Here is a 23822-nt window from a genome sequence, read left to right as displayed (position 1 = left end):
GTTGACCATCTCGTTTCTATGTCCACTCATCTCACGAATGGTTTTCTGTGGAAATCCCAGACTGTAGTTGTGTTTTTCGATTTGGAGAAACCCTACGACATCTGCTGGAGGACTGGTATCCTCTGTATTCTCTAAACGCTGAGCTTCCAAGGCTGCACGCCGCGTTCCCTTCAGGAACTTTTAAAAGACAGAGTTTTCAAGGTACGTGTGTGTTCTGCCTTCTCGGAGACCTTTATCCAGGAAAATGGTGTGCCTTAGGGTTCTTTCCTGAGTGTTATCCTCTTTGCTCTCATCATTAACCCTATTATGGCCTGTCTCGCGCCAGGCATCTCCGGCTCTCTTTTTGTTGATGATTTTGCCATCTATTGCAGTTCTCCACATACTTCTGTCCTTGAGCTGTGTCTTCAGTGTTGTCTTGATCGTCTGTACTCATGGAGCATTGACAATGGCTTTCGCTTTTCCACTAACAAAACCTTTTGTATGAATTTCTGGTGGCACGATTTCATTTCTTCCACCGTCTTTACATCTTGGGCCTGTTACTCTTCTGTTTGTTGAAACTTTGAAATTCCTGGGGCTCATGCTTGATACGAAACTTTCTTGGTCCCTACACGTGTCTTACCTGACAGCCCACTGGAGGCTGTCCTTCAATGTCCTACATGTCCTCGGTGGTACTTCCTGGGGAGAAGATTGATTGACCCTCCTGTGTTTGTACCAGGCCCTTGTCCGTTCAAAACTGGACAATGGGTGTTTCATTTATGCATCTGCATGTCCATCCCTCTTATGCTGTCTCAATGTAATCCACCATCGTGGCATCTGTTTAACCACTGGTGCGTTTTATATTAGCCCGCTTGATAGTCTGTATGCAGAAGCTGCCGAACTACTGCTGTCATATTGCCATAATTTTCTGCTCAGCAAATATGCTAGCTGCTTGTCTGCCGAACCTGGCCACCTATCCTATGCCTCTTCCTTCGATGACACCTTTGATCGCCAATGTGGGGCGCGTCCGTCTTCTGTTACCTCCAGAGTTCACTTCCAGCTATTGCTCTGGCAGCTTAACTTCATGCTACCTGCCACTTTTCCTGATGGGTGTGAACCCTTCACCACCTTGGCTTTAGGCGGCAGCCCGTGTTTACCTTGGACTTCGTTTGCTTCCTAAGGACACTACTCCAGCCCCGATCTATCACTGTAAGTTTCTCGACCTTCAGACGGAACTTTACAATAGTTCCTTTGTGTACACTGATGGCTCTTGGACTGGTCAGGTGTTGGGTGTGCCTTTGTCATTAGCACCATCAGTTTTCAGTATCGGCATCTGGAACACTGCTCGGTATTTACAGCAGAGCTCTTCGCTCTGCATGAGGCCACGCAAAACATCCGGTGACACAGGCTTTTGAATTGTCATCTGCTGTTACTCTGTGCGTCCTTCAGAGCCTCTACGTTCTCCACACCGTCCACCCATTAGTGCAGTGAGTCCAGGAAAGCTTTCACTTGCTCACTCTTGCCAGAGCCACTGCGGTGTTTTTGTGGGTCTCTTGTCACATTGGTCTGACGGGAAATGAGGCCGCTGACACTGCTGCCGAGGCTGCAGTTCTTCTGTTCCCTCTGATGTGGTCTTGTGTTGTTGTCCGTCAGTAGGTGGTGTCACTTTGGAATCACCACTGGTCCTCCCTTCACTGGAACCTCCGGGGAAGTAAACCTCTCCCAGTGGCTTGCCCTCTCGCTGCAGGTAGATCATTTTATTTATATTGTGTATTGGGTACTGTCTTTTTAGCTGTCGCCATTTTTAAGTTGTGATCCCCGACTACTTTTGCTCATTGCTCTCAATCTTTGACTGTTCGCCATTTTCTGAAGGAATGCGCTATTTTTAACCACTTATGTTCTCATTTATGTTTGCCGTCTGAGTTATCGGCCATTTTAGCAAATGGCGCATGAGCTGTTGACCGCATTTCACTTTTTATCTGTCGTAGCAATATGGTGAAGGACATTTAATCTTTACTTCAGCAGCTCCATTGTCTCTATGGCGTATTTTATGACCCTTTCTCCAAGTCCCTGTATTTAGCTGCCTTTCCTTCCATCGATTGGGCTTAACATGTGGTAGTTTTTAACTCCTTTTTTGTCTTTGTGTTTTACGGTTTTGACATGCGTGCGTATGACCCTAGTTGTTTTGAAGCCCTAAAACAAAACAAAACAAACCGACCATTAGTATTGTCAACATTGAGTTAGGACAGTGGTGAAATGACTTGAGGATGGAGGCACACCATGGAATGTTTGCTGTATAGACTCCTCCCTTTGCACAAGAGGAAGCCGCTTCAGCTATTAAGAAGCAAAGGAAAGGGAAGGCATCTGGACCTGACAGAGTTGTCGGAAGTGCTACAGCTGGTTGCTCTGCAAGTCACCCTGTACCTGACTCTGGTAAACCCACAGTTACCACTACCTTCGCGGTCCACCTCACTCTAGATCTATATGCAGTGCTGGCTGAAAGTGTGTGACCACTCCAGGACACTGCAGATATTATGCAAAGCACTGAGCTAAAGCTCGATAGCTGCAGATGTGGGGATCGACACTAGAGGTTCCACCTTCGGACTCAGGTGCTAGATTACAGCACCAGCTGCACACCACAACTCGAAACTGGCACCGTTGATGTCACTGATGTCTATGCTTGAATGTATCTAGGCTGATGTGAGCCCCCTGTTCTGAGCCAATGCCGTGCTGTCAGCTGTGACTTATCATGCAGCCCTTGAGATTTTAACGTTGTTACACTACAGATCTTGTATCACCTTTGGGCAGTTTCATGTTATTGTACCTAGTGCAAAAAGGGAGGCACAGAGCTCCATGTGAAGCAGCTGTTATATAACAGCAAAGCAGACAGTAGCTCACAGATGGTATGGGCTACCACTGATTTTGATGACTGCCATGAAATTTGTGAAGATATCATAGCAACTACAGTCCCAGACTGTAGCCCTCCTTCAGCAGGCTACCATCGTGAACTTCCAGTGAGAGGCAATGATTGTCATCTGGCCTTCTTTGCATTACAGCTGAAAATCTTTTCCCTTGACTCGCTCACTTACTGATTGTGTAATTGACTGAATGTGAAAACACTATTATCATTAGCCAACATGAAGCCTACAATGAGAACAACATATTTTAGCATAGAATACTTCAGAGGTTTGTGGTAATTGACAGAAAGTCATCCAGTAAAACAGAAGAGATATCAGGCATTCCCAATAGTGTTATGGGCATTATGTAGTTCTTAATCTATATAAACAATTTAGGGGACAATCTGAGCAGTCCTCTTAAATTGTTTGCAGATGATGATGTCATTTACTGTCTTGTAAAAGTCAGCAGATGATTGAAACCAATTACAAAACAATTTAGAGAAGATATCTGTATGGTGCAGAAAGTGGTAATTTACTATAAATAATGAAAAGTATAAAGCCATGTACATAATACTAGAAGGAATCTACTAAATTTTGGTTTCACAATAAATGACACAAATCTAAAGACTTTGAATTCACTTAAATACTTAGGGAGTCTACTAGTCTACCACTGTGTGCTTGTCTGTCCTCTTCTGGAGTATTGGTGTGCAGAGTGGAATCTGCATCGGAGAGGACTGACAGAGGACAATGAAAAATTTCAAAGGAGGGCAGCTTGTTTTGTATTATTGTAAAATAGGGGAGAGAGTTCCACAGATATGACAACAAAAGTTGGGGTGGCAGTCATTAAAAGAAAGGCATTCTTCATTGCTGCATGATCTTTACTCGAAATTTTAATCACCAATTTTCTCCACCAAATGTGAAAATATTTTGTTTTGAGCCCACCTATATGACCATTGTAATAAAACAAGAGAAATCAGATCTTGCATTGAAAGATTTAAATGTTTGTTTTTCCTGTGCACTGTTTGAGAGTGGAACACAGTAGAGAAATAACATGAAGGTGATTTGATGAACCCTCTGCCAGGCACTTAATTGTAAATTCCAGAGTAGTCATGTAGATGTAGAAAGACATCTCTGATTCAGTGCTTTTTCAGAAGCTCATTTTTCTGCTCACAATAACTTCAAAATTGCTCTATTTGTTGCTGTGATTTTGATGTAATTACCAGGAACATCAGCTACTAAAATCGTTGTCATTTATAGTATCAAGGTGTGTGTTGTCCTTGTGACCTTTATGGTTTCTGGAATCTTTGGTGATGACAGTCCTGAATAAAATGTTCCCTATTTTCAAAGAACATCAAACTGAATAAGATTCTTAAGTTTTCACTAACTGTTACCACCATTTTCATCAGCAGTAAATATATGTATTATTGGAATTGATATTGTATCCTTTTACAGGTGAAGTGGATGAAGCAACAGAGTCCAGAACTTTTCAGAATTGGGCCGAAAATATGCAAAGTTACAAGAATGGTATTTACACTTCCCAAGCATGGTAAATTTACTCACTGAGCATTATGAAGAACAAACAGTCAACTCCATACCAATTTGCTCATCATCTTTACTGTTTCCTTGATATAGCTTCAGGGTACAATACTACTGGGTTACAAGAACAGTTTTACTGCGTAGGTGGAGAGATATGCCAGACTACATTCCTTAAATATGCGAGTTCAGCAGAAAATAATCGGTAACCACATGTTGTATACAAAACTAGTGCCCAAAAATTGATACTAGAATAAAACAGTTTTAATCATCCTGTCCTCAAATGAACTGTGTTGCACACATAAAAATAACATTATTGACTGTTGTGTAATTTCAGTGAAGTGAAAAGGCATTTCTAAAACCAAAATTGCGCAAATGCACACACAATTATACAAACACATACACAATGTGTATTCAGTGCTCACAGAACGTAATAGGAGGAGGATCAGTCACAACAAAACATAACAAGCTACGCGTGCAGGACACTGTACAGATGGTCCTGCAAAACTATGTAATGTAAAATCACATTAGCAATAAACAAAACCCACTGGTGATGGCACAGAGGTGCCGAAACATGTTTGGGTAATGAGAGAGAGAGAGAGAGAGAGAGAGAGAGAGAGAGAGAGAGAGAGAGAGAGATATGTTTTTGCATAAGAGATGGAACCTTTATCTGACAATGGTCCATAAGAATCCTGACCTTGAATATATGAGAGGTGTTCAAGAAAAATATTTGTAGAAAGTCGAGTATTGTACACACTTGCAGGTACAGTTGTTAAAGAATGACTCTTAATATGGCAGTATCTTTGGATAAACAATACACTTATTGCTGAGAACTGATTTGAAAACAACACATGCATCACATAAAACAAAGTGGGTTGGATCAAACAACTTCAGTGAAACACAGGTGGGAGAAAGGATCAAACCACTTCAGTGGAACACAGGTGGGAGAAACAGAACAAAATACAGTTTGAAAATTGTAGGAATGTTTGCCCATTCAAATGCAATACTTCTAACAAGGCTGAGATGGTATGGACACATTAAGAGAATGGAGGAGAAGAGGATACCCAGGAGGATACACGAGATGAAACTGGAAGAGACAAAGAGGAAGAGCAAGAGACAGATGGCTGAAAGGAGTAGAGGAATGTGTCCAGACGAAAGGAGAAGACTGGACCTAGGTGAAGATCGAGAGATGGTGGCAAGATGGAGAGGCCTATGTTCCATACAGACCTGGCCAGAGGCTGGAAACTGTCAAAGATGATGATGATGATGATGATGACTTCTAACAGAGAATATGATACAACTTAGAGGCAACAAATGATGGTTTTGAAGAGGTTGACAGTCCTTCATGCCATGTGACACCTACTTGTGAAAAGTCCTGAGATATAGAAACATTTTCATGAATTAAGGAGGTGGGCAGTGCCGCTCTCAGGTGAGAGTGCGTTGCAGCTGTAGATAAATACAATTTATGTCTACAGTGTTTAAACTGGTGAATCTGTGCTGATGTTCTTCTGAATGAGTATGATAAAGAGGAAGTCTTCACGAAAAGCAATAAACTGGAGTAAATGTAACAACTCGTCTAACAGGAGAGGTGTTGAGTTGTCAACAGGCACATAAACAAGACTGAAAACTTCAGTAGCTGCAGCAAAGCTGGTACATGACTGCTTTTTCATGGGTGTCCCTTCCTGTAATGGGGTAGGATAAGCGTGTAGTAGATCTGAAAAACGGTGGGGTGCTAGGTGGGTGTACCTGACATGTCTTGCACCCGGCACTCGATTTCAGTGGCTGCTTCAGGACCCTTGCCTTCTGAATACTATCGCTAGACACCAGCTTCTCCAAACTATGTACGTGGGATTCGTCCTGACAATACATCCTCTGTTCCCGTAATCTATTGGGCCTCGATGTCTGCTATACACTGCCCTGCTCCCCTGTCCACCTTGCCCCAGGACCCTAACTTCGCTCATTCTGCACCAACACCCTCCTCCCTGCAAATCTCCCCTTCCTCTGTTCTATCACACACTCCCAGTCCACTCCTTTCATCAGCCTCCCTTCCTGAGCCCATCCTGCACCCCATCTTGTCTCCCTGTGCCGACTCCACCTGACACAACCTTCCACCTTAGTCAAGCTGCAGAACAGCGGTCCCGGTAGAGTGTATTAGGCCAGCACGGTGTAGCATTACGTGTGTGCGTGGGTGGGTGCACGCATACAGCCCTCTTTATGTGCCTGTTGATGACTTGACATTACTTCAATGGGCAACATGTCATTTGTTTATCGTGGACCAATTAGACCTTGCATGTTAGATGCAAGCAACTTAGCACATTATGTGCCAGGTTTTTGTTGAATCACTTTAATGAGCACTGTTTTGTTGAAGGGCATACTGAGTCTTCACCTCAAAGTGAATAATACTGACTTCATTAACTCAGAAAGCTTATCTAGTTTTTTTCTGTGTAACAGCACAAGAATGTAATAGGTGTGTGTTCCTAATTATTCCTGGTGGTTCTTGTTCTTTTTGATTCTGATTGCAGGATTCCTGGCTTGTCAGATAAATTCTTATATTTCAATGATGATGTGATGCTTGGCAAGGAAGTTTGGCCAGAAGACTTTATTACCTATTCTAAAGGGCAGAAGGTAAGATAAACAACAGTTAATAGGCTTCTATGGATTCTGCAGCAGCATAATCAAGTGTTATTTGTTGTATCTTCGTGTTGGTACCTTAGTAATCTTTCAGAAGATTAGGATAACCTGGCTCTGGTTTTTGAGAATGGGGGTTCACTATTGTTATCCAGGCTATTTATTTGTTATGATTTAGATACATTATACTCTATATCCTGGACATGCATCATGTCCTGCTATCCAATGAGCCGACACTAAAATCAGTAACCTCTTTACATCAATATTAGCACCACCGTGACATCAAATGGTACCTGTATTGTGTGTTTTAAATGGCGTATTGATTGGGAAAGTAGTGTATATTTGTGGTGGTGAAGAGTGAGGAAGACAAACTCTTGTGCGCGATGGCATATTTATGTTCAAACTTCAAATTCTCCTGTAAATCATTCATGAATTATGCATTTTAGGCTAATGTGCTCATTGGCAAGAAGTTGATGTTTGGTGAATTGTGTACGCCTGGTTGTGCAATAGGTAAAACACTGGAATCAGGGACTAGCCTTGAGTGAAAGATGTAATTATTAAATGGCATGGAGGTGATAGGGCATGTAAGGAGACAAATGGATGGTAAATATGAATGATGGGTAGATGACATTATGAAACATTTGTCATTTTTCCTCTTCTCTGAACTTACGGTCCTTATTGTTTCTTCTCTCTCTCTCTCTCTCTCTCTCTCTCTCTCTCTCTCTCTCTCTCTCTCTCTCTTTGAAATCTTCCCATCTTCCCATTCTTCCTCAGTCTTGGTAGAGTTCCACTTCTTACAGAATTTTAATCCTTATCCAAATTTTCATTCCAACACCCTAGCTTGTGTTTTTGCATAAGGCCTGCCAAATCCTTGAATACTTTTATGAGTCTCTGATTTCTTCCCAGCTGTTAATCTCCAAATTAAACAGGTTTTTGAGGTACTTACCTTTGTTCTGCTTCAGTGTCTCCATGTTGATTTTAGGTTTCTTGTTTAAGTTGGCATCGGTCTGTTCAGCTGAATCTTACTTTCATCTTTGACAGGTAGTGATGCGAGTGGATGTTGGTGCTTTTTCTTACTTTGATCTTTAGTATTTCTTTTTGATTTTGGGCTACTTAATGGCAACATGATCAATTTGTATCTCTCCTAGTATTGTGTTGGGAGAAACCTGTTTTCTTCTTCTTCCATGGGAGGGCTTTGACATTTGTGGACATTACTTGTAGATCGAATTGTTACAGAAGGTGATGACTCATTCCTGTTTTTATATGTACGGTATGTCAAATGTTTTCCCAGTATTGTTCTGCATTTATTATTGCTGTCCACTTTACCCTCCAGGTGTCTCTCAACTCTTTTGTGAGTACATGCTTGGCTACCGCGGTGCCTCAGCCTTTGCAGCATTACTTTCATTTGCATGCTGCAAGCTTATACTTCCGCTATCCCTTTCTCTCTCTGTCTCTCCATGTCTCTCCATCAGATGGCTTCCTCGGTGCAGACCCTGCTTGGACCTGGTTTATGACTGGACCTAGAGTTTCCACTTCCGGCATAGCCTTCAACTTTTCATTAAATAAACACATGGTCCCCATTGTTCAGTTTGACCTGCCACTAATTGTAACGTGTGCATGAATAATGTTGTATGGCACATTGACATTTTGTAGAATCGCCTCGAGTAATGTTGTATATGGCAGTCTCGACCACCTGCTGCAATAGCTGCAGCAGTAAACCGTGAGGAAAGAAGCAGTTTTCACATCTCTGCGCGAACAATGCTACATGTTACAAAAATGGCAGAGTGTAGCAATGTTACATTTACTGCAAGTGGTTTGAAACGTGCAATAATGAAATTTTGACTGGGCTCTGATTTGCGAACACATTTCGAGTTTCCCATAGAATATGAGCCATTACAGCAGGAATAAATTCTCAAAAGAATGTCTGCACCCCAATCTCAACTTTTGCAGAATGATTTAATTGTTTACCGAAAATTTTCCTGATAAATCAACAGACAGGTCATACTACCGAAGTGTTTGTCAACAGATTTTGATTAGCATTTCGTAACACCAAGGTCAGATATTTGCAGACATGTGATTTATTGTTTGACAAAATAATCACAACTTATGATAAAATAGAACCACACAATACCAAACTGGAGAGTCAGTTGCATCATGTGACATGCAAAAGCAGACCAAGCAAACAAAGGGCTAAGAAGCGATACGAAATGGCCAAAAGGAACATAATATACATGACGTACCACAGGTTTTACTTTGTCTTACATTGACGCGTTCTTTGGTATTCTACCAGAGATGGCTGTCGTCATATAATTTCATATTTCACGATTTTGATACTGGTAGCATCACAGTATATGTGTGGGACGAATCCACCGCTAGGAGAGGTTTAGCGGAAATGGTTTTCTGTGTGCTTAAATTTGTGATGAACACTTAGAATAAGCTTGAAGAAGGTATGGCACGTAAACTGATTGTATGGTCTGATCACTGCACAATAACTGGAGAGTTTTAGTGCTTTTCTTCTATCTGGTCAATGGCAAGTACTTTACAGAAATGCATTAGAAGTTTTTATGTTCAGGTCACAGTTTCCTACCTTGTGACAGGGACTCTCTGGTACCGCGCGCTGCGGAATTTTAATCCGCGCCAGACGTCTTGGACGCTGAAGACCTATAGAGGTCTCTGCACCATCGTGCCGTAAGCTGTGGTGGCGCGTGCCTCCTGGCCCGCTTTTAGTGTGAGGGCGCTACAGTGGAACACTTGGTTCCAGCGGCCAATAGGGGTGCCCCCGATAGCGTACTTAAGCACGTGCCTCTCGCTCAGCCAGCCAGTCTAATCTCGCGTACGTCGGTTGACACCTCGCCTCGCGTTAGACAGTTTACTTCCTTGTTCTGTGTACGAGTGAAAGTGTTTGTTTCCTTGTGACTCTGTTGTTCGATCTTGTTTTATTCGTTCTGTCCTTCGTTGGTCGTGTCCGTCCTCTCCCGTTGTGTTGTTGTTCATGGATCCCGCCGCGCTTTGTCATTGCTACCCTGTGACCGTCCCGGTCGCAGTTACAACATTTTGGTGACAAGGTAAACGGTGGTCGTTGTTGGTATGGAGGTGAAGTTTGTCTGTCTGCTGGAGCAACAGCAGCAGCTCATGCAGCAGCAGCAGCTCCGGTTAGACATCTTACAAAAGTCGCTGCAGTTACTAACTGCCAAAGTCAATGCCCGGGACATGTTACCGCAACAGCTTCAGAGTCCTCGTGTGTCCGATGCTTTCCTGCGTCCGCCGTCGTTTCCACTCTTTAATGACTCTAAAGAGGACTGGGAAACCTACTTACATTGGCTGAAACAACATTTCACGGCTTTTCAAATCGCGGATGACTCCTTGCAGCGGTCATTGTTTTTGTCTTGGGGCCTCTCCGGACACATTCTTTCTTCTCCGCAAGTTGGCACTGTTGTCCTATCCTGTGGCTTTCCAGGAGATCTGCCTTTTGCTGGCGAACTTTTGTTCCCAATGCTACCATGTAGGCACCTCTCGGCTGGGGTTCCACCCGTACCATAAAGAGCCTGGTCAATCGTATCGTTCCTGGGTCACGGACTTGCAGGGTCTCAGCCATCAATGCAATTTTATATGCACCAATCAGCAGTGTAAGGCTTCGTATGCGGACTCCCTGATCAGGGATGTGGTGATTCAGCTGGCTCCCGACCCTGTGGTCCATACTGCGGCGTTGAAACTCGACAACCCCTCCTTGGAAGAGATTCTCCGCATTGCCCACTCCTTTGAAATTGCTCAATCGGCTAACGATCGTCTTATGGCGCGACTGCAGGTGGCGGCGATCGTGGGGTCATGGCGACCCTCACGACGTCGATGTGGCCCAGCCGACAGAGGCCAGCGCTGTCGGGACTCCTCATGTTCCGATGTCTCTATGGCGTCGGCGCCTTTGGTCGCCCCTAGTCGCCGGTCACGCGGCCCACTTCCATCTTGCCCACAGTGCTTTACTGCCCATTCGCGGGCTGATTGTCCCCACCACTGGAAAATGTGCACGCTGTGTAACAAGGAGGGCCACTTCCGATCGGTTTGTCATAGTCGTTAGACTCGATCCAGTCCTGCCCCTCCTGAGCCTCAAGATACTGTCCATGCTCTGCAATCGGTCGTCCCGCAGGACGACCTGTCAGCATGGAAGCTTTTCCTGACGCTCCGCATTTTCACCGAAGATGTCAGTTCTCAGGTCGACACTGGGACCACCATCTCCCTGATTAACATGGCGACATATACTCGGCTGGGCTCTCCTGCGTTGTCGCCTCCCTCTTTCCGTTTGGTCTCCTATGGAGACAGTTCCATTCCCCTTCGTGGGCAGTTCGTCGTCCAGGCGACATACAAGTGTGTTCCCTGGCTCTTTACCCTCTTTGTCATCGACCGTCCGTCGGCTTCTAATATTTTTGGCCTGGATCCGTTTCAACTGTTTGGCTTTTCAATTTCCGATGAAGTTAAGGTTGTTTCCACGGCTGTTCCCTTTCAGGACTTGGACGATGTGTGCTCCGCTTTTGTGTCGTTGTTTGCACCGGATCTCGGATGTACTTCTGGCTTTCAGGCGCACATCGCTCTATGGCCAGATGCACAGCCTTGCTTTTCTGGGCTTGTCCCCTTCCGGTGGCCTTACGGCCAGCAGTCAAGCAGGAACTTTATCGGCTCCAGGCCGCTGGCGTGCTGGGACCTGTCACATACAGTGCGTGGGTGACACCACTGGTGGTCATACGGAAACCAATGGGTCCCTTCGCCTGTGTGGGGACTTCGGCGCTACAGTCAGTGCTCAGTCCCTTGTTGACACTTACCCCATTCCCCGACAGGAAGACCTTCTTGCCAAGCTTGCCGGGGGAGAGTATTTTTCCAAGATCGAGCTGGCTGAAGTGTACCACCAGTTGCCCTTGGATGCCGAATCTCAGATAATCATGGTTATCAACACGCCTTTCGGATTGTATAAGTACAAGCGCGTTCCCTTTGGTATCTCTTAGGTGCCGGCCATTTTCCAGCGATTCCTGGAGCAGCTTACACAGCTTATCCCTTCATGTGTGAATTATCTGGACAACATCTTGGTCACCGGGCATTGCCGCCAGGAACATTTGAAAAACATCAGCGCCTTATTTCACACTCTGAGATCTGCTGGTCTATGCTGTCGGCTGGTCAAGTGTTGTTTTTTTTCAACCGGAGGTGGAATACTTGGGCCAGTGGCTCAGCAAAGATGGCATTCACCCTTCGGGTAGTAATGTTGCGGCCATTGAGGCCCTTCCTCATCCCAAGGACTTATCTGAACCGCAGGTGTTTTTAGGCAAGGTTACTTATTACTTAAAGTTCTTGCCCCAGGCTGCCTCCGTTGCTCAACCCCTCAATCACTTGCGTCACAGAGGGGTACGTTTTGTTTGGACTCCTGCCTGTGACCAGGCTTTTCTCCATTTACAGGCGATGCTGAAGTCCGTCCCTTACCTTACTCCTTTCTCTCTGGACCGCCCCTTGGTTGTGGCACTGATGCATCGGCATACGGCATTGGGGCCATCCTCGCGCACGGGGATGCCGATGGCTCCGAACAGACCATTGCTTATGCCTCTAAGACATTGACCCCAGCACAACGGAACTACTCCCAGATTGAAAAGGAGGCCCTGGCGATTGTGTTTGCCGTCCAAAAATTTCACACCTATCTCTTTGGGGCAAAGTTCACCCTCCTGACGGACCATAAACACTTGGTTACATTTTTCGGCCCCACTCTCACCTTTCCGAGCGGACGACTCAACGTCTCCAGCACTGGGCATTGTTTTTACGTAATTACACTTACACTATCCAGTATAAGCCCACTGCCCACCATGATTATGTGGACACTTTGTCACGTCTCCCAGCAGGCCCTGAGCCTGCCTTTGACCAACAGGAGGTCCTCTGCTTTCACTTTCATTCCACCCACCAGGATGTGCTGGACTGTCTGCCTCTTATGGCTACTCACATTGCTGCAGCTACCCGCTGCGACCCTGCCTTGCGGCAGGTTCTCAACTACGTGGTCCATGGGTGGCCGTCCTATATTACTCGCCGGATGCAGTCTGATTTCAGCCCCTGGCGCCACCTGTCCCACAGACTCTCCGTGGTCGATGATGTCCTTCTGTTGGCCACGAAGTCGGATGCCCACTGGGTGGTCATCCCTCCGGAATTGAGCCTTCAGGTGCTCAGTTTGTTACACCGCGGGCACTGGGGTATTTCCCGTATGGAAGTTTTGGCTCGTCAGCATGTGTCTTGGCCCGGCATCGATGGCGATATTGAGCGCCTGGTCTGTGGGTGCACTGTCTGTGCGTGTCACCAGGCAAGCCCCCCTCAGACGTTTGCACCCTGGCCTGTGCCTCGCCGGCCGTGGGATCGCATCCATATCAATTTTGCTGGCCTGTTTTTGGGGTCCATGTGCTTACTCATTGTTGATGCCTACTCCAAATACCCATATGTTGTCTGCTTGGCATCCACCACCACGGAGGCTACACTCACGGCCCTGGCCCAAGTTCTCGCCATTGAGGGCCTGCCCCACACGATGGTCTCCGATAATGGTCCCCAATTCACGGCGTCCTCCTTCCATGACTTCTGTCAGGCCAATGGTATCAAACATATCTGTAGCCCCCTTTCCACCCTTCGTCCAATGGCGCGACGGAGAGCTTGTCCGCACTTTTAAACACCAGTTGACTAAGGCGGTCGACACATCTGCGACCACATCGGCCCCCACCCTGTTTTTGAGCACCTATCGCACTACGCCAATTGACGGATGCAATCTGGCAGAGCTCCTTCATGGGCGACAGCCGCAGACCCTGCTCTATTTGCTGATGCCATCCTCCTCCAACCTCACTCCCGGCCCTCGCAGTGGTATGCCCCTGGCACGGCTGTGTGGGCCCACAAGGAGTACAGGCGCAAGGCGTGTTGGACACCCGCCATGGTCGTTTCGGCCCATGGGTGGCGTGTGATGTCGGTGCAGACATCGAAAGGGTTGGAGCGCCGCCTTCATAATAAGCTCCGCCCTCGTGCTACCACGCGACTCGCGCCACAGCCTCTTTCCCTACCTCCTTCGGATACGGACGTGGTCCTCGAGTCACCGTCCCAGCCCCCAGTTGCTGTCTCCCTGTTGGCCTGCCGCAGGCCCTCTCCGCCTCCAGGTGGATCGGCGTCTCCCTCCCCCGCCCTGGTCTCTGGATCGGCTGTCATGGATACCTCGGGCGTCCCTTCCTCCCCGCCAGCTGCGGTTGATACGCCCAGTTCCTCTTCCCACTGTCACCCACCCCGGCACTGTCCGGTGCATTTCCACCCCTGCGAGCGAGTTTCATGGGCGAGGGATCTGGTACCACGCGCCGCGGAATTTGAATCCGCACCAGACGTCATGGACATTGAAGTCTCGTAGAGGTCTCTGCACCATCGCGCCGCGCCGTAAGCTGTGGCGGCGCGCGCCTCCTGGCCCGCTTTTAGTGTGAGGGCGTCACAGTGGAACACGTGGTTCCAGCGGCCAATTGCGGCGCCCCCGATAGCTTACTTAAGTGCCTGCCTCTCGCTCAGCCAGCCAGTCTAATCTCCCTCACATTAGACAGCCTGCTTCCTTGTTCTGTGTATGAGTGGACGTGTTTGTTTCCTTGTGACTCCATTGTTCAATCTTGTTGTATTCGTTCTGTCTTTCGTTGGTCGTGTCCGCCCTCTCTCGTGTTGTTGTTCGCGGGCCTCTCCACAGGTCCCGCCGCACTTTCCGTCATTGCTACCCTGTGACTGTCCTGGTCGCAGTTACAACAGACTCCACAATGATTGAGAAAAGAAAGAAGTGTCAAAGAGTTATTGTTCCTCCAGAACGGAAGGATGTCATTGCTGAGGCCTTTGTCGATCCTTCAAAACTGACCATTCAGGAGATGATGATGGAAGACTTTAAGGACATAGGATCCATTGAGTTGTTTTTAAAAAAGCTCCCTGCTTTGAAAAATAATGATGTGCTCTGGTTGAAGCTGTGTAGTGATGATCCTTGTGGTATAAGTGTGCGCCATAGTCACAACTTGCTTCGCCCATGGGAAAGACATTGTATTCTAAAACATGGTTGTTAAAATCAAGTAAAAAGTTTTCCATTGCCTTCTGGTTTTTGGCCACTGTACAGTGGGGCCTCAAAACTTCATATGGAGAAGAAAAGAGATCTACTGGACATGATGAAATATATGGAGGCAAAGTACAGGACTTTTAACAAAAACTTGCAGTTTAATGAACCAGACTTGTGTCTCGACTTGATAAAAACTCGTGTTCAATTACTTTTTGAAGCCCAGTGTAATCAGTTTACAATACACATTATTTTGTGACTTTTTATAATTTTGTTTCTTACAAATTTTAGATTCTGGACAACTTTCTCATTATAACAGAATACAGTGATTGGGAATGATGCTGTATGTCCATTTCTATGCAGCATTTTTCCATTTTAATACTTACTTATTTTGAAAAAGACTATGCTTAGTGGAATTTTAAAAAGCATAACCAAATATTTTCAACAGTCCGTTTACACAAACAATACATATCTGCTGCTACATTATTATTTTGCAATAATTCTGTAGAATTAACAGTTTTAGTCAATTTCCTAAAAACTGGAAAATGTGCCATAGAGCATTATTTGTGCACATGCTTCAATTTTCAAAATACACCAGGGGGGTGGGTTGTGCAGAGGTGGTCACCCAATGTGGTGTGTGAGCCACCTTTGTGCTTTCTATCTGTGCACCCTTCTGTTTAATGCAGTAATACACCCAAAACCCAGTACAGTAGCCGTCCCATTGCGTGGGGGGGAAGGGGGTTTTCAAGTATGTGCACAGTGGTAGCCTCTGACCACGCAGGGATCACACTGTTGTTATCTGAGCTGAAAACTCCCCAAACATGCCAATGAGTAGGTGCTTGTTATGACAGGGGCACCAGGATTCCAAGCAGTGGATTACTGGCCACGTAGCTATTGTCCAGGCTGGGTTGCACCCATCCATGAGGAGAGCCCGCATTCAGAGTGGGTGGCACGATGGTGGATCAGTTGCAAATGAAGCAGATGAAGTTAACTCCTGCTGGTGGCCATACAGTGCCAGCAATCTCTATGAAAGGATAGTCCTCTTTCAATACAGATAAATACAACCCTAAAATGTTCCTTTCCCTGGCTACACATTGGGAGGAACGTAGGGCTAAGTGTCAAACAGAGCAGTACTCCCCTCACTACTTGGCCACAAAGCCTTTCTTTTTTGTTGAGAACCTGAAGACAAGTTTGGGAAAGTGGCAGCCATCTGCAAAATGAAGAGTGGATCAGTTCTGATCAAAACAGCATCCCCTGCCCAATCGAGGGCACTTCACTGGTAAAAAGCTGGGTGACCTACTGGTGTCTTGTCACTCCCTATTACAATCTAACTTTAGTTCATGCCGTTGTTTTCCACAGAAACCTGCTCTTTGCCAACTAAGAGAGATTTTTTTTTTTTTTTTTGTGGGTGGGGGGGGGGGGGGGGTCACATTTTGTCGGTCTTGTACATAGGGAGACAAAGGACAATAGGGCTGCTACCAGTGCCTTCCTCTTGGTTTTTGAGGGTGATTCATAGCCTGAAAAGGTCAAGGTCTTAGTAAACCATTGCAATGGAATACTGATGGTATACTGCTGCAATGCTTCAAGTGCTTGAAATTTGGGCACATATCTTTGCATTGCAATGCTAGCTCCATCGGTAGAGATTGTGGATGGACGCCACATGCGAACAATCCCTGTGCACCTCCCTCTTTCCATGTCGACTTCCCTCCTTCCGTGTCGACTTTGGAAAGCACCAGTCTTCGTGCTCTCCAGATTGAATTGTCCTCCAGAGAGAAAAGAATGCTAGCCTCTAGACAAACTCGGTTACCAAGAGACCAAGAAGTAGTACAAGCAGTTCCACGCAGCATGTCAAATAATGTCATATGCTACAGCTATGACAACACTGCCCCGTTTGGCGACAGTACTCCTGCCTGATACACCACCTAAAGTGTGCTTTCAGGGCCAGTCAACTGTACATGCCATCGTGATGGTCGGAGGCTCCTGTCTAGCTGCTTCCCCGTACCTACTTTGGGATCGATGGGTTCCCACCCATCAGGAGCATTTGTCCGCACCTCCCAAATACAGACAAATCGTCTACCTCCAGCTTCCCTCGCCAGGAAGAGATCCCTCAGGACACTTTCTACCAAGGTACCTCTGGTCTACAACCTACACCAGCCAGTGTTACCTAATCAGATATATGAAATATTTCATGAAAAATTGCAAGATGAACATATTTTTAGGTTTTGTCAAATGTAATTATGCTGTTGAATTTTGTACAAATACTAATTAGCAATATTAAAAAAAAAATACTTACACGAAGACAAAAATTGTAAAGCAAATATTAGTGCATTAGGGGCACCTAAACTAAAACTAACAGTCAACAATCAGTAAGTTTTAACTTGGATACAGAAAATAATAAGATAAATGATTTGTTCTCTTACACACGTGACTTCCTAAAGTTACTCATTTTTTGAAAAGTTAATACTATTTTGGAAACGGTCTTTTCTGTTATGCTCATCGTAACTGTGAAATACGATACCCCTTGTAATATATGAAGATGCTATCTGTTCTTTTGGACATGTCCGAAAGAACAGATACCATCGGTGACCATGCAGCTCTCTTAGAATGAAATGATAATTAAATCAAGACCCTAAGCTGCCAACAGGCGTTGATATACATCAACGGGATCAGTTGAAAATGTGTGCCCCGACTTGGACTCGAACCCGGGATCTCCTGCTTACATGTTGAAAGAACAGATACCATCTTCATATGGGTAGGGCTAGCCGGCCATTGACCTCCTTCTGTGCTGGAAGCACATCCATTGCCCAAACTCTTACGGGACTAGGTAAGATTGTCTGCCACGAGTAATGAGTGTAATGGGCAGGGGCACTATGAATGTAGTTTGTGGACGTTAAGTTGGGAATATGGGTCTCACAGGGAGCATGCAAGGTATAAATCCCTGCCGTCACACTATCGTCTGTGCCCTAGGTGGCTCAGATGGATAGAGCGCCTGCATTTAAGCAGGAGATCCCAGTTTCGAGTCCTGGTCGGGGTTCACATTTTTAATTGTCCCCATTGATGTATATCAACACCTGTTGACAGCTAGGGTCTTGATTTAATTATCATCCCTTGTAATATAGTATATTATGATACCAATTTCACTAACGAAAAATGCGATACCATATCTTTGAAGCAAGTCCTCTGTTCTTTTTTACATACAATACCATTTTACATTGTTCATACCATTACAATACCATTTTACATCGTCAGTAGCTCATGAAATACTGTGTGCAGCATAGACACAACTAAAACGTCGAAGCTTTTGATAAAGTTGTGTCTGCTACATAAGCACTACTCAGTTCCAGGATACTAGAGTATGTAGAGTATGTAGTTCAAATATAAGTCTGGTGTGCTAACCTAGCACAACTTCAATTGGGAATACCATGTAGTCTGTTTAAACAAACACACAGACAAATTCACTATCAATTTGGTTCAACTCATGGCTTAGGATACTATACAACATCAATGAAATAAGGTATTTATAAGCACTATGGTGAATGTCCATAGAAACATGTCACATAACTAACACTTTAATCACAAAAATGAAAATGTCCTCTCCAGATCATGGGGTTGTCTGAAATTTACATACCATTTCTGGTTGAAAATTCACCTAAAACTAGGTAGAATTGGAAAGTGTCTACTTAGGTGATACACAATATATATATAGCTAATTTTTGGAAGTGCCCACAGATTTCAATAACTCTCCTGATGTCTTTTACACACTTCGGTGAAGTAGCATTTGTTTGTTACAGGGTTCTGTGTCATAGAAATCTTTATAAAATTGCATGGATCATTCTTCACTGTTTACAAGTAGTTCAAAGACAAAGAATAGTATACATATATTACTAGTTATCAGACAGTATCTTAAAGGTATTTACAAAAATGATAAAATGTTGTGCAATGTTTATGGGATATGAGTATAGTATTTAATGGTAAATTAGTGTTGTACCAGTTAGTATCATTCAAGAATCAGCCCCCATAGTTGGTTACATAAATAACAAAACATAAAAAAACGTGTAATAGCACTAATCAAACAATGGAAAATAGCCTTAAGATATTTAAAAGTCATTGTGTGGGATATGGTTGTGTTGAAACTCTTAGAACTATAATTTCTGTACAGATAATTGTTGATGAGTACATGTTTCAGTAAGTCACTATATGGTTGTAACACTTGGTGCACTTCAAGCATGAGACAAATTCAGTATAGAGGCTCCCACCTGGGGTAAAATGTTTTAAAAACTTAGTATTTACCTCGGCATGTTTCCAGAAAAGTAACAAAATAACTCCCACCTCTCATTATATTTTCAGAAACAGTAATGTAACAGTTATATGTCTCAAGCACATAGTCTGATACAATAAGTAGTTCAGTTCATATAGCCTTTCGAGTACAGAGTTCATCAACCATTAAGTGTTCAGATTTGTCGTCCTGACTTACTTTATGTGATTCAGTGTAAGTATAAAAATTTTCATAAGTTCATAAATGAACAGTTTTCTTTTATCGTTACCTTTCAACAGTGTACAAGAATGTAGTGGTGTATAGGTATAGTTGTCAATTCACTGAAAACATTCTACATTTAACTTCCTATTTTCAAGTGTTAATGTTCTTCAAATTAATTGCCAACAAGATGCTTAAACACTTTTCAGTGTACAGATTACTGACATGTTGCCTAATTACAAAAGATGTCGCACTTCACATAGACTCAAACTTTCTGCATTAATATAAATGAGTGTTTACTTGCATCTGTTTCTTCAAATCAAAAACAACTTGCATTACAAACCTTGCTGACTATGTGTGTCTTTTATAAACTTTCTTCACAGTAAGAAAAAGAGGGTTCCCTAACCAGTCCCTACCTAATATCATTCTCCTCATTGCATCAACATAATAACTTCATAATATCACCTCATTTCTCCACTAAATACTCGATAATAATAATCACCTAAGAAAAATCACCTGCTTCATCTTACACAATAGATCAACCTCACAAAATAACGCTACATAGCAGCAGATCTCACAACTGGTGTAACTTTTCCTCTAACAATAGAAACAGACATTACACTATTTACATATTTTATTTCTTTACTGTTTCTAATCATTGCATTGCTTGCACAACTCATTACTGTATACAATCATATTAATTCAACTTTTTGGTCAGAAAGGTAATACTCCATACAATCACTTCATTACTTTCAAATACACTTCACTAGGCAACTGTACTTTCATTTGTCATATTATACAAACACTTTGAAAACTAGTGGATGACACTAAATATCTCAAGTGTTCTCTTCTGCTAATATGTACTATATGTACTACTTCCTCAAAAATTTACCAAAAATTGTGTATACACTGTGTAGTAATCTCATTACTCCTGCAATAATACAATCTTTTATAATTTCATGTTTAGTGGTTACTCAGGTTGTTCAACATAATTTGATACACTTAAACATTTTGTAAAATTCCATTACCTTACTTTTTTGGTATAATTGATAAACTTTTTTTCATAACAAACAGAAAAGCATCCTCCTGCATTACTTTTGTACTCAGAAAATAATCAAATATGTGTTAGCACTCTGAATTTTACATAATCAGTGTTGTATAGGTATTATGTTTCTGTTTATTGTCAAAAATGGCTGTTCACCAATGTTTCTCCTCAGAATATATGTGCCACTCTCTCATAAAGTTAACCACACATTACCTGAAATCGAAGACAGTTGAAGATACTACCTAACTTATTACAAACTAGTGACAGCATGGAAAGAGGAATAAGTGACATCACCACTGAAGTGTCCCAGACAGATCTTGGGACACCCTTCTTGTCTTTTGCAAATTTTGAAAACTAAGGTTTTTTTTATTATTATTATTTTTCAGGAACTGGTCTACAGAATCGTCTGGTCTGTAAACTAACCCCATTTGAATTCTTTCTGGCAGCCTTCTCTTAAGTGCATCCATTTGAGTTAATTCATCAAAGGGTTGGTCTATGTGTGCAAGTTTCATGATCTGGTCTTTGCAAAACTCTTTCATACCCCCTTTCTGCTCCCTGTACATCAGACCATTTAAAAACTTACTCTTTATCCTTGCCTGTTCAGTGTCAGACCAAAACTTTTTCAAGAAACACTTTTCAAATTCATCTATGGATAAATTGCTACAGAAAAGTTAGTTGGCCCATGACAAGGCTTCCCCTTCTAATGATCTTTTAATGAACTTAATTTTTAATTCATCACTCATACCAGGGAGAAAACTATCACAGAAACTTTGTATAAAATCAACTGGATGAAAATGTTTGTCACCAGGGAAACACTTCAGTGGCATAGCAGGAAAGCTTGGATGTCCTACATTACAGAATGTTTTTTGATAAGCCCCATCTTTTTTTTTGGTAATGGTGACATCATTATGTTATCTCAGCTATCTTCTGAACTTTTTCATCTACATCTGAAGCAACGATGTCTGTTTTTTCATTTAGCTTATTTATAAAGTTTACAGATTGTTTACTAGTGTCTCCAACAGCATCTTTACATCTTAACTTCAACAGCATGTATCTCAGATGTGAGGTCCTTGTCTTCTTCTTATATTTTTGTTTATAATGATCGTATTTTGGATTCTGAAGCCTCTACCCTCCCCTCAACTTTTTTCACACGTTCATCTTTAGCTTTCACTGGAGAAAAGCTCAGTCTTTTTTAATATTTGAAATTTGCACATTAAGCTCTGGTCTAATGAGATTACTTTGTTTTCCACTACTTTTTTCCATTGATGACAGGCTTTTTGTTTCAAGTTTTTCACTATTTTTTCCTTTGATGACATTAATGCAGTAAACATGTCTTGTAAATTAACTGTTTGGGATTTTCACTCAGCATTGTTTTACTTACATGCAACTGTACTTGTTTCTCATGGTCTGGACTCGAATCTAACACGTTACTGTCTAAAACTCCTGAGTCTGCACTGATCTCGTTTAATCTGCTTTGGTCGACTATTGTCTAATACATCTTGAAACATGTCTTTATCGGCTATGTCTTGTCTAAACTCACTAGTTGAAGCTGGTAGGTTCGGCATATTTATTTCATTGTTCGGATCATGATTCACTTTTTGTAAGTTTGTTTGTAAATTATCAATGCTAAAAGAAAAAAAAAATGTTGGTCAAAATGTCCATACAGCACAACACTGCACTGAGAAAATACAAAAATTAATATTTTAATTGGTACTTAGCTGCTTATTGTCCTGGATTGGGTAGCTGGCGTCAACTTTATTAATAATGCCTCAACCTTTTACAACCACGTATGTCCATAGTTTTGCGTCTTTCCAAAACTTCTCCACATGGTAATATGTCAAACTACATTTGGTTTAAAATCATTCCACTTTGCAACACAACTATATGCTTTTTGGTCACTTGAAACATAAACACTGTCAAAAATCCAAACGTACAAGTATCCTGGTCCCAATAGCACCACTTTAACAACCTCCTTTGTTACACACATTGGATGACTATTAATTGTAAATAATTGTTCATGGAGTAATTACATACTGTTGGCTGAGTCCAGTTGTAGTTTTAAAGAAAAAATTCTCATCTTGTTTCTTGAGGATCTCCTTAAATTTGTTGCTTGAACTTCTATCTAAAAGCCAGGTTCTCTTGTAGGTCTGGAAACCCTATAGGTTGATGTGTTTGTAGAATAATGTAGACGACAAAACTGATTCGTACGTAATTTTCACATTTGATAGTCCTAGATGCCTTGCTGCCATAAATTTACAATGTTCACTCAGTGAAATACATTCCATTTGTACACAACTCCAGAAAACTTTACATTTCTCCTTCCTTCCTTCCTGCCATACACACATGCAAGCCAACTGATCCCAGTTAACATTGCTCCAAAGTACATCAGTAAAATTATATTCATACTAAGATCAAAACATAGATATAGAACATTAAATTGAAAATAATGTACAAAAAATGAAATTTAGTCAACAGTACAATACAACAATTATGACAATATATGTCACATAAACAAAAATATATCTCTTTTTGTAGTGCAGTAATTTATGATTTTTTTAAAAAAATCACAGGGGTTTATTGTGTTAGCACATCATATACTGTTTTACAGTTGAAGTTTAAAACATTTCAAATAAGATTGAAAAAAGGATAAGATTGTAAATTTGTGAATATACATGGTCCAGACGTCTTATTGCACGTTACAGCCTGAGGTGGAGACTCCAGTGGTTCCTGAGGCCCCAGTTCACACCACACAACAGAACCCAAAACTCTGTGTAATATGATGCCGTAACCCCTCAACCATTGGCAGCAGGTCACCCAAAGGCCTAACCTTCCCCTTGGTCCCTTTATGGCATCACTGTACACCGAGAACATTATTCTCCAGTGGAATCATAGTGTTTTTTTCCACCACCTGGGTGAACTACGACATCTTTTAAGCTCATCACCTACCTCCTGTATTGCCATTCAGGAGATTTGGTTTCCAGCAGTGCAGACCCCAGCCATTCATAGATACCGGGAATATTGTAAGAATCATGCTGTCTATGACAAGGTGTTGGGTAGAGTTTGCGCACATGTTCTAGACGCTCTATGTAGTGAACTCGTGCCTCTTAGTGCACCTTTGGAGGCTGTGGCTGTTCAGGTAAGGGCATTTCAGGATATTACCATTTGCACGGTTACCATCCTCCCGATGGTGAAGTGTCTCACAGTACA

General features: G+C 43.0%; 1 protein-coding gene across 1 annotated transcript in view; it reads left to right on the top strand.

Annotated features, from left to right (window-relative positions):
- The first annotated feature begins 4257 nt into the window (after positions 1 to 4257).
- Positions 4258 to 23822, top strand: part of LOC124711841 (N-acetylglucosamine-1-phosphotransferase subunits alpha/beta-like) — a 49313-nt gene continuing 29748 nt past the window's right edge. Inside the window, exon 1 of the mRNA XM_047242065.1 lies at positions 4258 to 7031. Within this exon, the coding sequence (XP_047098021.1) occupies positions 6975 to 7031 (57 nt within the window). The 5' untranslated portion in view covers positions 4258 to 6974. The remainder of the gene's footprint in view (positions 7032 to 23822) is intronic.

This window comes from Schistocerca piceifrons, chromosome 8 (genome assembly GCF_021461385.2).
Source record: "Schistocerca piceifrons isolate TAMUIC-IGC-003096 chromosome 8, iqSchPice1.1, whole genome shotgun sequence".
NCBI classification, from domain to species: Eukaryota; Metazoa; Arthropoda; class Insecta; order Orthoptera; family Acrididae; genus Schistocerca; species Schistocerca piceifrons.
This window is presented reverse-complemented; position numbering and strand designations above follow the sequence as displayed.